Below are 15,818 nucleotides of genomic sequence, written 5' to 3'. Positions count from 1 at the left end.
GTAAGATCAACAGAGCTTTTCTGAAATTGAATTTGTGAATTTGTCAAACTTGAACTCGGTGCATTCTTACTCCAGGTTCACCTCTTGTGTGACGCTACCTACAACTAGCATAACAAGCTAATAATAACAATACATCTCTGCATTTTACGCTTTCAAAACACAAAGGGACGACGTTCAGACAAAGATATTTCACAGCAGCTCCTGTACTGGTAGTTTAAAGAGACAAACCGTCAGAAGTGACAGTAAATGGCTGCTGTTAATGTTCGGAATGTTCTGGAAGGTGCTGTTGCTGTGCTACAGTGCGTTGCCATGGAGACCCCAGACAGACAGGAGGACAGGCATTACTGATCAAGTAGTCATCTTTTATACAACAGTTTCAAAGAAATGACACGTTTTAACATTTAATTTCCCTTTGGGATTAAAAAAGTGTTTTAAACTGGAAATTTGAGAGAAAAATGTAAAATCAGACGTTTATCATTCTCCGCTTCTTAAACCAAAAGTTTCAGGTTATTGGAAACGCAGTTAGTCAGAGCCACATTTCTCACTTCTTCATCATCATCATCTGATGGCACTTCCTTATTGCTGCTGTTTAATACAATGTGGTAAAACTAAATATAATTTAGGGAAGTGACGCTCAAACTAAACTATATCAGATTAAGTTCAGTGAAAGACCACCACAAAGCCCCTCCACTGGGATTATTGGAATAGATGAATCAAGCAGTGAAATGGATGGAAAGGCAGATTAAATTACCAGGACATTTTATTACAAATTGTTAATTTACGTCTGACTGAAGCTGTGATTTTTGTTTAGATTTAATTAATTTACTCATTATTAAGAAGATGTCACTTATTCCTCATGTCAAAGTTCACTGTTTTCAACGTTACATACATAAACATTAGCTTGAGGCTAATCTCACCAACTCTGGTCATAAGTAGCTCAAATACAATTTCAAAAATGCTTTATTGATGCCACAGAAAATTAAATTAACCAAAATTACATTAACCATGACTTTTGAACGCCGTATCATCTACATAGAGCCATTTCATCCCCATGTGATATTTCAGTTTTTCTTTTTTAATAAATTTGCTAAAATTTCTACATTTCAGGTATTTTCTGTCAAGATGGGGTGCTGAGCGTACATTCTTAATAAAGTTGGGAAATAATCTTAACTTTGTTTCACTGCAGCAAACGGCTGCAGTGAAACAAAGAGTGAAAGTTTAAAGGGTCTGAATACTTTCCGCACTCGCTGCACAAAGCTAATTACAGGACAAACTTCAGCTTAGCAGGCCGATATTTTTGTCCCGTTTCCTTTTTGCAATGATTCTGTTGAACCACATTTAAAAACAATGTCTGATTTTCATTGGTTCATTTTCAGTAAATTTTTATTTATCATTACTTTTGTCAGTTTAAAGGTTTTTTGTCATTAACAGAGAAGTAGCAACAGCTTGTGTTTATTAATCTTACAGAATGTCAAACAGATCAAATCTGAGTGATTTGAATCCTCAGAAATGTCTTCAGGTTTTCTAAAAACATTTTTGTTCTTGACTGGTTTGTAAACTCCTGGGTTTCTTTGTGCAGCTTTATGTAATCTCCCTGGACTTTGTTTTATGCTCTGCCAGGTCTTGGTTAAATAAAACCGCTGCTGCGTTTCTTCTCTTTGGCGAATAATCGCCTCACGTTAAAGGACGACATCCCATCCGTCCTGCTGCTCTGTTGGGTCGACTTCAGTGATTTTTAATCCAAAGTCTCCACCGACCATAATATGTCGACTTTAACACACGGACACATAAAATTAAAACATTTTTACACCTGCAGCATGAGTCTCTGCTACCTTTACATAAACAGGTCAAGGCAGATTTTTTCTAAACTTTTTACACCAGAATCCCAAAGTGGAAACGACTCTGGGGCCATTTTGTTTCTCCAACTGAAAACACAAAATTATTATTATTTTTTTTAATGGGCTCAGTACTCAGGAAAAGGGCACTGAAAAAAATCAGACTTTAATTTAATGAAACAAAGTGGCTATTTTTTTGTATATATATTTTTGTCTTCATAAAAAGGTGACAGTTTCCGAACCTTTTGGTTAATTTTGGAATTCACCTTATTTGATCTAGAAAATGTTTTAATCAGCAACAAAATAAGAACTTTCATCTATTAACCATTTTTATTGATGTGCTCTAGTTTTTCTTTTGAGTCAAAATTTTTAATTTACTTGCCATGAAATTAAAATACAACATGAAAATACTGTGTGCCTAACACTTTCTGTTAAAGAAAATTTCAATTAAATGTGTAACTGAAATTCCCATCCTAAAAAACTAAAGTTTATACTTGAGGGCCAAATTTGTACCATTATTCAACTGCAGGTGGGGGCCACACAAAATTGTTCCAAGGGCTACAAAAGGCCCCTGGGCCACAGGTTGGACACCCTGGGTTCTGACTCACCTGGCTGGCTGACAGGTGGGATGTTGTTGGGAGGCAGAGGATCTGTCAGGGGCGGAGAAAATATCTCCAACAGTTCATTACTGGAAGACGTCTGCTGACAGAAAAACAAGAAAAAACAGTTTGTGTTATTTAATATGAGGCAGGATGTGATCTATTCTCACTGCACATATAAGATGTTACTCTGACAAACAGTTAGCTGATAGTTTCTCAGTTCATAGAGATTTTTTATTTATGCAAAAAATCCAAAACCCAGAAAAAAATCATAATAATTTTTTTTGTTTTTGTTAAAAGTGTTTTTTTGTTGTTGTTTTTTTTGCTTCTGTTGCCGATTCCCTGAACGTCACATCATGTGTTTTGTGTTTTATGCACCTGCTTTATTTGTCCTGATGATGACTGAGGTGGAGGACTAAACACATTCTCCAGAGCTGCTCCCTGAAACAAAAGAGGCTGAAGCGATTAATCGAATCAATCACGATTAATCGATTGTTGAAATAGTCGACAACTAATTTAGTAATCGATTAATCATCAACTGTAGAATAGACTCAAATAAATGCCATTTGCAACATACAGCAGTAATTAAACCAAAACTGTACAAAAATATGTACGTTTTGCATTTAAGATGAAAAATCTTCTTTATCTTTAAATATAACCAGAAATCCTTAATTGTCATTTTTAGCTTTACCTGGTTTCCATAAAACAAACTAAAACAAAACTTTTTATTAATCAATATATTAGTAGACGGTGTTTTTCAGCTGCAGTTTCATCCTTTGCTACAAATAATCAGCGTTCGCTAAAGGAATGCTGTCCTTGCATTTCTGGAAATAACATTTTTATGCTTTTATTTTTAAAAAGTAATTGAATTAATTGCCATTTGAATCTTTTAATATATTTCTAATATTGTATACAAAAAGGCTCTACTAATCGGTAGATTAATCATTTACTATAATTCTGAAAACGCTTATTTACCGTCTCTGGAGAAGCCAGACTGTCAGTCAGAGTCACTAAAGAAATATTCTGAAAACAACAAAGAGATCCCGGTAATAAGCGAACAACCAGAAACAGACTGATAACGGATGTAAACTGTATTATGTCTGACTTGGCTTGCCGTAGGCTGGTGTTGCTGAGGAGCCTCCTGTTGCTCCACACACCGACAAACCTCCATGATGTCCAAAATTATTGGATCCGCCTGCAACCGATAAAGTAGATAAAATCACAACCCAAAACAAGATCTCTTCTTTTCCCCACATGCGACTCATTCTGACCTTTTCACGACCCCATTCCGATTATTCCAATTATTCCAAGCCTACTTCGTCTTTTAACCGATTTCTGTTTGTAGATATACAGTTTTTGTTTTAAATTTTATTAATTAGTTACACACCCTGCAATTAACCCAATTAAAAAAGTAATTATGTCCCATATAATTATTTCAAATAGATTATATAATACATGATAAATGATATGGTTCAAGTACGAAAATCAAGGATAATTTGCAACAACTCAGCGTAAAACTGGAGCCGGAGCCCTAATTGGTAAATAAAAGATTAAAAATAATAAATATCTTTGTTGTTGACTTTATATGTCTATTTATTTAAAAAGAATTAGCAGAAATTGGTCTTTGAATTGGAATTGTGCTTTTTTGTTGATATTAAGTTTTTGTTTAAAATTGAATTACAGATCTTGCAATAAACTCAATTACAAACTGAAAGAAGTCAATCACTAAATATAATTAATTCAAATATATTATATTATATCTATTTATTCAATAATTTAGCAGAAAAAAGAGGTCTTTGAATTGAAAATTTTACTTATTTTGTCAATTAAAATGCTATTAGTTATAATTAACTACAGACACTGGAATTGTCAATTGAAATATTTAAACGAGTGAAACTATTTCATATGATCTTATTGCTTATGCTCCTTCAAACGACATCATGGTTTTGTGGCAAAGTGTGTAAATCTTCCAGAGCGATGAGACTTGGTCACATGATCCTCTGCAGGGCTGCGAGGCGTCACCTGGTGTCCCGCCTTGATGTAGAACAGGATGTACGCGTCTTCGTGTCTGTAGATGTAGGCCAGCGCTCGGGGGTCCGACTTGTCTTTAGTCACAGAGCTGATCCTGGATCTGTCGTGGTCATGAAGAACAATCTGAGAACAAAACAAAGACAGAACATCAGAAACAAGTTCGGCTCCAAAACTACTTACAGTGACCAGGAAGTTCCAGTTTATACAAGAAAACATCAGAGCTGATAAGACGGGTCGCTGGTTAAACTTTAGCTGCACTGCAAAAGTACAAAACCTTACCAAGCAAGTTTGGTCTGGGTTCTAGAGCAAATAAGAGAAAACTAACTTACAAGTACAACAATAAAAATGAACTTGTTTTAAGAAAATAATTATTTAGTACTGGTGAAAAAGTGGCAGATTATTTCTCTTATTGGAAAATTACTTGTAAAGTTACTTTAAGTTAGTTTTCTCTCATTTCCAGCATACTCAGATAGTTGCACTAGAAGCGAGACCAAAGCTACTTTTGTGTTTTTGCAGTGCAGGTCAAATGCTTGGTTTCCATCTCTTTACTTGATCACTTATTGTTGGTCTGAAGCCATAAGTTTATCCAGATACTCTTACCGAAATTCTGACTTTGCTCTACTCAGCTTTTATTTAATTTATTAAACAGCTAAATGTAGCAAGCATTTTGAAAGAAAGTGACCCAAAATTCTGTTTTCATAACCGAGAATAAATTTGTACAATTTTAAAGGAATGCACAATATTATCGGGACCATATATTATTGGCTGACATTAGTCATTTTTTGACATGTTGATAAATAAAACTGGTTCAACACATACAACTGATATTTATTTTATCTGTTTCTTGTCAGGTTTTTTCCCCCAAACGTGTCAAAACTGTAGTGAGATATACATAATATCGGTAAATATCGGTTATCAGCCATAACAGTGATATTAATATCGGATATCAATATCGGTCCAAATGGCCTGTGAGAACTTTTGATCAAACTGTGAGGAGGAAAAGCTCACAGGAAAAGCTACTGTTGTTACGTAGCTGCTGAACTGGCTGACTCACCCCGGTCCGCTCATCCAAAATCTTTAAGCCACTGGAGGAAATTTTCAGCCAGATCCTCATTTTGTGTTGACCCTGTTTCCTCGCTGAAACTTCAAATCCCTTCAAACAGGAAAATAATCACACAGGAAAACTGATCAGAAATACAGGAAAGCATAGCAGAGTCATGATGTGAAGGCTTTGTGTTATTGAACACGTTAATGTTTGAGCAAATGAAATGCTTGTACTGGTCTTTTCAACTGTATAGATATAATTTAATATCATTTTTGATGATTTAATGAAATATTTCATGCTCCTAAATTCACTAAAAGTGCAACAACCCCCAAAAATATAGATTTCTGCTGATAAACTGTCTAATTAGGTTATTTAGGATTCTATCTATTATTTTGTGTGACTTTATATATTTTATGTTTTGTGTGTTTATTTCTACATTATTTAGCCTAAAACCGTTTCAGTTCTGGCTTCCTAAACAGTTGAATTCTCCTATTGTTTTGTTCCCCTGTTTATAACGGTGCAACTTTTCATCACACAGAACCACATTAAATAAATAAATGTAAAAAATATATGTATATTATATTATATATAATAAAATATTCATATCACATAAATTATATTTTGTATTATGTAATTTATAAAATATTACATTCTATAAATACTATAAAATATTATATTTACATATTATTTAATATGTAAATATATTAATATTATACTAATTATATTATATTATATTATATTATATTTTAAGGACTGAGAACAAAACACTCCATTGTTCATTTCCAAGACAAATCGGCATAAAACAGAGGTGACATGTTTGTTTCTCACTAGCGCCCCCTAGACTCAGGAAGCTCTAAATGACTGAAGGAGGGCAGCAGCTGTTAGGACGGACCAAAAGTCACAAAGCAGCTGACTCAACATTTCATAACTTCCTATTAAAACCACTTTTATAGCACAAAGTAAAATAAAAAATACTAATTCCAGGTCCAGCTGATACCAGTTTTATTCATCTACTTTTTCAATGTTATTTTCTGTTGTTTAAATGAAGTGTGAGAGAAATAACAGATTAATTTACGTGCTTTTAACAGATTACCTTCAGTTTCATCATGGAGTCCAGCAGCATCTTCTCTCCCTGTGAGTCCGGCACCGGGTCCAAGCCGATCAGCTTGGCCTTGTAACGGACCCCGTCCCCTTCGTACCGGGACCTGGTGTCCAGAACCGGTCCTGAAAATCACAACCAAAAACAAAACCATCAGCAGAAACGAGACGACAAAGAGCTGCAGGAGCAGTAAAAAGTTTCAGCTTTGAAATGTGCAGTAAAATCTAACCTCAAATATGATTTTGTTGAGTTTTTTTTATTTGTTCATATGAAATATGAACATATTTTTCATTTTTCCACACATTTGTTGCTCATTTTACAAACAAAAACTTGTCAAATCATCAGATTCTCATTAACTTTTTATAGCGCTTACCTCAGCATGTCTCAAAGTGACTACTTCAGGTGCATTTTTTATATATCCTCATAAAAACATAATTTCCTTGTAATCGTTAACTTATCAGGAGCCGATTTTCTTTCCTTTTATTGACCAAAAGTGGAGAATATCCCAGGCTTAGCGGGACGACTCACCAAACAGACATTAATCAGCTCGGCGTAAAAAGCTTCCTCAATACAAAATAGTTTAAATAGTTTCCAGTGTGTGTTTGTGATGTTTCTAAAACAGCTGGAAGACTTCCCGAAGTACACAAAGGAAAGGACAGAGTAGAAGAAGTCCTACCTGCTTCCCATCAGGAAAACAAAACTCAGCGCCGCCATGTTTAGGACGTCTTTGTTCACTCTAACCAGTTAAAGCCTCAGATCTCCGTCAAACTTACTTTAGCTAAAACTAACCACATAACGAAAACCGAGAAGACGTTTCCGTTACTGGAAATAAATAAAAACGATAATTAACGGAGAAAAACGATAGCTAACTGGAACCATATGAGCGTTTATAAAACTAACTAAAACAGACCGAAATCATAGATGTAATATCCTTCGTTTTCGTGTTTATGAATATATTTATTAGCCGTTCGAACTGATGTGAAGAGTTTACGTCAGCTGTCGACAAATTACGGGAGTTCATAATCTTCCTGGCGGCGCTAATGCTAATCCGCAAAATGGCGACAGCAAACGCCAATCAGCTGGTTGTTCAACATAATACTTTTTTTTTAAAATGATGTTTTCTGTTGAGCATTCATTACCCAATCGTTATATACGTAATCATAGCACTATGACTTTTTAAAAATTCTGCACTTGTAATGAAACAAAGTATGAACAATATGAAACTACTAACACAACTAATAAAAACTAAACAATATTTAACTAATCAGAGGAGGGCAGAATACCCAGAAACTGTATTAAAGTAAGAGCAGCAGCACCAGTTCAACATATTAAGATATTAAGTAAAAGTAAAAAGTAGACGACCAAGAAGTTACTCAAGTAAGAGTAAAAATATATTTGGTACAAAGTCTATTCAAGTACTGAGTAACTAATCAAATTATCAATCCTTTGATATTTAAAAATTATATCATCAGACGGACCAAAATATAAAGTCAAATGGAAATTTTGGTATTTTAAAGAACAAAATGAAAATAATTTATATTAATAACAAAATCAGGCAAAAGAAACATGTTTCCAAATCAGTTTCTTTCTATAAAAAACTTATAAAACTTTAACAAAAACTGCAGGTGTGTCTGTGTCTGGTGAATTAAAACATGTTTGTTTTTCATTCAGTGGGTAAATAATCCAGAAATTTTACTCAAATAAGAGTAGAGATACTTCATACTAAAATTACTCAAGTAAAAATAAAAAGAACAGCCTAGTAAAAATTCTCCTAAAAGAATTTTTTTTTCAAAAAAGTAATTCAAGTAAATTTTACTGAGTAAATGTAACTAGTTGCTACCAAACTCTGCTAGTAAAAACTAATAAAAACAAGCAAAGACGCTCTAAAAACTAATTAAAACCAACTGACGGATAAAAAGTCACTACAAAATAAAACTAAATGCTACAGTTTAAAACGTGCGTTTTAAACTTTTCTACCCTGGTTTCCATCCTGAAATCTGTACAGCGCCATTCCTTAAACTACAAATATAGCAACTCGTCTGATGTTCTCCTGAGACTAAACTTCAAACTACACTCCCATACCTCTTGTCAAGTATGGTGGCCAGCTTCTGACAGCCTCTTGGCCCTGTGCGAGACAGCTCCCGGCCGTTTGCACTGTCTCGGTCACAATGTTTGTTTCCTTGAGATTCTGCAAAAACCTGGAAGCTTTCAGATGTTTTTCCTGCCAAAAATAGAAACTTCTCACAATCAAGATGCAAAAAAAACCTGAAAATGTTTGTGGATGCAGAGGAGAGTGCCTGCTTTGACTCACCTGCAGGGAATCCATTTTCACTTTGACCCAACTGCCTGGCCTGTCCCACTAACAAAGCCGCTGGGGGTCAAAGGTCAGGCTGCAGACTCACTGGTGATATATTAACATCCGCTGGGAGGCCCACATGCATGGGAACGTTTTCAGCAGAACGAAGAGGCAGCAACAGGGAGGATCTCCCTCAATGGTGCACCTAAGGTCATGCATTTCCCTCAACGACCGGCTCTTTGGTGGCATTTTCCTAAAATAAACCAATTACAACCAGAAAAAAACAAACCAAAAAGATTGGAGCATCTGCAAAATACTTACAATAATTTAAAAAAACAACCATCTACAGACTGTGTTTTATTTTTATATGATGTTGAGTTATGTAAGGTGAACATTGAGGTTAATATATAATAAACACATGAAGAGAAAGCATTTTATGATGTAATTCAGAGTCTCGGATAAACCAAAAGCAATTAAAATAGTTCCAGTGTCAGCTTGGGCCATTATTAAAACTGTTAAGTGTCACTTTTACATCTTCAAGAAGCTTTTTTTTAAATCACACATGTTGCTTTACATAGTTCTCATGTGACGTCACTCTTCTGGGAACTTTGTAGCCGACAGCCATCTTGGTAGGCATGGGCTATGGAGCTGCTATAACAACAACAAACAAGCCACAAGCTTATAACTACCTCTGACCTCGTTCCTATCTAACTGATAACCAGAGGTGGTAGAGTAGCCAAAAATTACACTCAAGTGAGAGTAGAACTACATCAACATATCTTTACTCAAGGGAAAGTAAAAAGTAGTCGTCCAGGGAATTACTCAAGTAAGAGTATGAAAGTATTTGGTAAAAAGTCTACTCTAGTACTGAGTAACTGGTCAAATTATCAATCATTTAATGCTTAAAAATTACACCAGAAGGACCAAAATATAAAATTAAAAGGAAATTTTGTTATTTTAAGAACCAAAATGATAATAATTCATATAAGAAACAAAAAAATAACAAAATCAGGCAAAATAAAATGTGTGTGTCTGTGTTTGGTGAATTTTTAGTTAAAATGTGTTTGTTTTTTCATTCAGTGGGTAAATAATCCAGAAATTTTACTCAAATAAGAGTAGAGATACTTCATAATGAAATTACTCAAGTAAACGTGAAAAGTACAGCGTAGTAAAAATACCCCTAAAAGTACTTTTCTTCCCAAAAAGCTACTCAAGTAAATGTAACTGAGTAAATGTAACTAGTTGCTACCCAAATCTGCTTATAACCAATAGAAGCACATTACAATTGTTACTCGCCCCCAACTTTTGAGTACTCTACTCACCTCTGTATAATACTAGTGATATTTATTGTAGTACTTTCTGCTGAACTAGCATAGTTAGCTTAGCTAATGTAGCTTTTATCTGCTAGCTAAGACGGACATGTAGCCTACCTGTATGATACTCATTTAGTGACCAGAACCGCGTTTGTCACAGGATGAGTTCATTACAAATCCGTTTAAACACTGGTTGTATGATCCATGCAGCAAGTAGTTTCTGGATGGTAAGTCAACAATAACGCTCGTCTTAAACCAGGTGATTAAACGAGCTGGAGCTCGGCTTGGGTTGCTAGGTAACTCTGCTGTGGTTGCTAGGTAACGACGCAGTGCCCTTCGAATGTTGGGAGGTTTTTAAAACTGCCAAATTGCTCCGGTCTTCTGGTTCGAGTCATCTGATGAAGTCCGCCTTCTCGATAAGTGTTAATTTGTTGAGGCCAAACAGCTCAGCAGCTGATTATTTTTCTTTTCTGAGCACAAAAAACATTTTTGCTGAAGACATTTTTCTTACCCACACAGGCCGCTACACCAGGTTTTTAGCTTGGAAGTCCCAGTTTTCAGGTTGTTTCTGAACATCCAAATGAGTTTCATTGTTTGGGTCGTCTTCCAGACAGCAAAGTTGTGACACATCTGAATAACTTGTACAGATGAGTAATTGTTTGTGCTGATGCTGTTTGGTTGCTTAGAAAAAACCCTAAAGACTTTCCAAACTTGTGTAAATCTACACTTCTCTTTGATTTTCCCATTGTTTTATCCAGCAACTCCAATCAAATACCATCAAGTCTCTTTATGTTGGCAAAGAAACTCCAGCAGCTGCAGTCCATCATAATGAGAAGTCAACAGGCCTCATCCTGGTTAAGTTATCTGACATCCAACAACCTTCAAAACCATGTAATTATGACCCTCTATGCCTCTGAGACAATCAACCATATATTTACGTTTGACCCTTGTGTTATTCTAAAATCCAAATATGTCAAAGTCATCAATCTCCTCCATTCCGGTCAGAAACAATCAGGACATTTGGTCTGCTGCTACTTTACGGTCAAAGTTCCTGTGGGAAATCCAGAAGGAAGTCTGGTTTCACTCCAAAACATTTTGTCTCAGTAAACTATAGCGTTGCTATTATGCTGAAACTAATGGAGAAGACCAGGTCAAGTAGATCCTGATAGCATCCAGAAGGCAGCTGCAGCCGTATTTTCTCAGAAAGGATGAATCTCCGAAATTCAGAAGGGAAATGATACGACGGCGTTCGCAGGCCAAGCCCCGTGACTCACAATGAGGAAGACGGTAATTAATGAAAAACTGAGAGGGTTTATTCTTCAGGCTAATGAAAAAAATCAAATCTAAACCTCCGTTGTCTGAATTTAACTGTTTTTGTTTTATGTTTGATTAGATTCTTGTCATCTGCTAGCTTAACCGTTAAATGGTCGGACACATACGCATTTGAAAATGATTTCTTCACCATTTCATGGTGTATCCAAGCTAAAATAACAGATTTTCATGTTTTTTTTTAATAGGAACTATTATTTTTCAATTTTGAGTTTGTAATGCCCCTTCATAAAAAACTCCACTTTTAGGATATTTGTAATAAGTTATGTAACAAATTTTAAAACATCTTCCTCACTGGTTTTCTCTGAATTTGATGAGCCATTCTGTGACAAAATTACAGTCGCTTCCCTTTTTCTCTGAGCTGCACTGAAATTCAGTGAATACAAATATGGTACTCAATAAATTTAACTAATTTTAAATAAGCTTAATTAGTATTTTAAAAGTGAACATCTATAAATTAAATGAATTGAAATAAAAGAAATCTGATTGTAACTATTCCTGTTTTATACCCTTAAAAGGCATTGAATGCCTTAATATATAAGCTATATTTTTTTTTTACATTAAATCACTATTAATCTTTACAGAATTAAATCCTCTCATATAATTATGTATATGAAAAAAAACAACTCTTACCTCACAGTCTGTGTTTTCATCCCTGAGATCCGCCATTTTGAAGTGTAAACTCTCAGTTTGTATTTGAATCTGGCATAAGGTCACATGACCTCAATATTGGCCCCGCCCCCTTTAAATGTATCCAATCATGATTGGCAGCCATTTTATTCACAGCTTGTGAAATTTCTGTATCTCAGGTTACAAAAAACCATTTAAGTTCTAAGTTGTTGCATTAAAACAGAATTAATGATAAAGTTAAATACATTATATCGTCCATTGTATTTGTGCGCGATTCTTTCACAGATATATGAACTTAAATCATATTTTGTTCTCAATCCAAACGGTTTAAAATCACATAACACCTTGAACTCCTCTGCAGACCCCACACATCCTGGACACAAACTGTTCAGACTTTAACCTTCAGATCGACATCAAAAAACATTTTTTGTGCTGTCACAACTGTCATTATTCCTTCATTTTTCTTTTAAATGGCTGCAAATATATCCTTATTTTATTCCCACTAAAGCAGTGGTGTCCAAACTGTTTTCCTGGCTAAAAATGCAAAAATTAGTTTGTGATTTCAGTTATCCAAAACATAAAATGGGCTTCAGACTGTTGCCTTCTTAAAATAAAACCAGTCAATTTCAAATAAATTTGGGGCAGCAGTTTTGTTTGACAAATTTTTATCCGTCTTGACTTGAAATGATTGTGGCCTTGAAACAAAATAATTTCAAGGGCCACTAATGGCCCCCCGGCCACACTTTGGACACCCCTGCTCTAATGTATTTAAAAAGAAATTAATAGTTTTGGTTGTGAACACAATCCTGGCCAATAAAGCTGAGTCTGACTCTGATTTACACACCTGTGGCCTTAGAAGTGACTGATTCTTTACAGTCAGTATTTATTCTGATATATTTCATGTTTTTTTCTGTTTCCTTCAATAACAAAATTTAAAAACCAGCAAATATCAAGTCTATTTACCTCTAATCACAGTTTTTAATGGAGGAAACATGACTCCTCATTTTGCCCACACCGTTTTTCGTCTGAAAGGCTGCAATGCGCAAGCGATGCACTTTTACCAATAAATATTTGCATACCAGGTCTCTTGTGACATGGAGTTTAGCGCAGCAGAGAGCTTTCTGTTTGCAGGAAAAATGTTCTCAAGCAGTGCGTCTCACTTGTTGAAACAGGAAGCGTTTCATCTCAGATTAAGGGCAGCTTTCCTCAAATCTCTTTAAAATCAGAGGGAATCTAATAAAGCTAAAATAATACACAAAAAACAGAATATCTGGTCAGGGAAGCAGATTTGGTGGAGCAGCAGAGACTTTAATATCTCGGGGAAATTAAACAGGAGATTTAATTTAAAAAATTTAAAAGGCGGTCAGACAGAGGTCAGGGATTGCTGTCATCTCAGCGTTCACGAGGTTTCAAATTTCCTTTTAACAAGAACAGTGAAGGGTGGCGGTAAGAGTTAGATTTCCCAGCAGTGACAACAATATTCAGGAATAAAAACATGCATTAAGGAGCTAATCTCTCACAGGACAGATGGCCCTGTTGTTAAAGAGCTGCAGATCATTTTATCGTCAGTTATCTGACTCCCTGTGCAAAACATTACACAACTTAGCTCACAGTTAATGTCTCATTTCTTTAGATTATTTGCATCATTGGAACAATATGTGAAACTTCTGGGTATGAAGGAGAATGCATGACTAAAGTGTTATTTTTGGGTTGTGTCCAGAGACCTGTCAGATGTAAACTAATGGCCAAACGTCATGTGAGATCTGTTCAAAAATAAACAACCAGTGCTTCTCTAATTGCTCCCTAAAGTAAAGTAAAATGTCATGCGCTTCAGCTCATCCACATTTATACAACAGCAGGAGATAAAGAGCAACATGAAAGCCAGACTGGTGAGCTTCACTTTGCAGGCGGGTGGTAAAATGTCCGCCAGCAGGTCTGACAATGGTGAAAAATGTAGACCGGCTAAATGTCAGTTGGCGATGATTTTCAGACTAAATGTTTAACTTAACAATCCAGACAATGGATTTCAGTCGCACACCTGTTTTCCCTGTCTTTGACACATCTGTTATATCTATGGCTGGGACTTTAACACGTTAATTTTGACTAATTAACTACATACATTTTGACCCATTAGGTAATTTTTACAATTGCTTTATAAAAGGTTCAGGCTGGAATCTTTGTATTTGCGCGTTTCTGGTACACCCGTATATCTGACACACATCAACATTGTAGAAGCAAAAAGCATTTTTGAATTAAAAATGTTGCTTATTTTGTTGATATATTGTCTTAAATTAAAAAGTGATTTATTAATTACTGATCCTGCAATTAACTTGCTTAAAAATGTAAATTAAATTCCACCAGTAGCTATACCCAGGCTGGTTTAGACTGATGTATATTCATCCATGAATGCTGCTTTCCAACTTTCCACAGTTTGTTTTTTCACAGTAAGACGTCAAAGATCAAAACATTTCAGCAGCTTTTTTAACTGACTGCTGTTCTACATAAGGAATCTACTAAAATGTCAAGCTGGGGGAGAAATTTATTATTTTTAAGCAGAAAATATTAAGTAAATTAAACAATCCAAGTTTAACTGCTATAGAGAGGTTTCTCTACATAAAATATACAAATGACTAAAGAATATTCATTATTATAATTAAATTATGTAATTTGCTCTGTTTGGAGAGACAGACTCATATAGAGCAGAAGAAGAAGAAGTTCAGTCCTCCCAGCTTGGCAGAACCTCTGTGTGTTTACAGATCTGTATTAGGAAATGCACTGCTGAGCTGGAGAGGAAAAGATCCTGAATAACAACTGTCTTGATTATTTCTTTGTTTCTTAATTAGCATAAACACAAAATAAAATGCCTTGCATTTTTAGGATGTTTTCTTTTTTACTGTACAAAGGCGTTTAGAGTCCTAAAACACTGCAGACAGGCTGCTGCTCTGCTTAGCCTGAGTATAACATAACTTGAATCATAATGTATAAATCAACCTTTAGCGTTTAGGTGTTAACTGATTTAGTTAAGAAGCTAGCTTAAAAGCATATGGATGTAATTATTTAGCATCTGAGACAGCTAAATAATTGAAATGCACTGATGTGTGTCCTTAATAAGAATCTTAAGGTCAGTATAATGACATGTTCAGGTCTCAGAAACACAGGAACTGCTGTATCATTTGCAACTCTTGTGTTTGAGTTCATAGAGTTCCTCTGCAACACAATCACATCAAAGTTTATAATCATATCAAAATTTATCTACGCAGATTAGTGGCAAGGTCTTACAATAATAAATATCCAGTGATGTACAGTCCAGGTGTCAGTAACAGTATCTGAATCCAGCTGTTTGGGAGCTGACTTACACTGAGAGTCTGGTAATCAGTTAGATTTACTGTTGGCACAAAGACACAAACAGCTGACGCTGCTTAGACAGTGAAATAATAAATTACAACAGTAACACCACGCAACATCATGAAGGACTGCACTGTGTAAAGAGAACAGACGAGTAAAAAAAAGAAAAACTCTGAATCCCAGAATGCACTGCATTTGTGATCATGTGACATCATGGATTCTCATTTACTCTTATTTGCTTTCTTTCCTCTCACTAAATTGTATAAAATATAGTCAAATAGTCTTTAAAACATGCT

The 15,818-nt window shown here is 35.1% G+C and overlaps 1 protein-coding gene across 6 annotated transcripts in view; it reads right to left on the bottom strand.

Annotated features, from left to right (window-relative positions):
• Positions 1-1,365: 1,365 nt before the first annotated feature.
• LOC106939961 (disabled homolog 2-like) overlaps positions 1,366-15,818 on the bottom strand; it is a 22,820-nt gene continuing 8,367 nt past the window's right edge. For 3 of the 6 annotated variants that reach the window (XM_015022551.1, XM_015022550.1, XM_015022552.1), the window contains 9 exons: positions 8,921-9,158; positions 8,692-8,830; positions 6,604-6,734; positions 5,520-5,618; positions 4,457-4,588; positions 3,540-3,629; positions 3,410-3,457; positions 2,813-2,875; positions 2,181-2,537 (listed from right to left, as the gene is read on the bottom strand). In XM_015022551.1, the coding sequence (XP_014878037.1) occupies positions 2,394-2,537; positions 2,813-2,875; positions 3,410-3,457; positions 3,540-3,629; positions 4,457-4,588; positions 5,520-5,618; positions 6,604-6,734; positions 8,692-8,830; positions 8,921-8,935 (861 nt within the window). In that variant the 5' untranslated portion in view covers positions 8,936-9,158 and the 3' untranslated portion in view covers positions 2,181-2,393. Of the gene's footprint in view, positions 1,771-2,180; positions 2,538-2,812; positions 2,876-3,409; positions 3,458-3,539; positions 3,630-4,456; positions 4,589-5,519; positions 5,619-6,603; positions 6,735-8,691; positions 8,831-8,920; positions 9,159-15,456; positions 15,783-15,818 lie in introns of those variants that run through there. The other 3 variants (XM_015022555.1, XM_015022553.1, XM_015022554.1) reach the window with 3 other exon arrangements.

This window comes from Poecilia latipinna, unplaced genomic scaffold (assembly GCF_001443285.1).
Source record: "Poecilia latipinna isolate Pla-1442-1.1 unplaced genomic scaffold, P_latipinna-1.0 Scaffold3041, whole genome shotgun sequence".
Classification (NCBI taxonomy): Eukaryota; Metazoa; Chordata; class Actinopteri; order Cyprinodontiformes; family Poeciliidae; genus Poecilia; species Poecilia latipinna.
The sequence above is the reverse complement of the archived record's forward strand: the minus strand, read 5'-3'. Positions and strand labels throughout refer to the sequence as shown.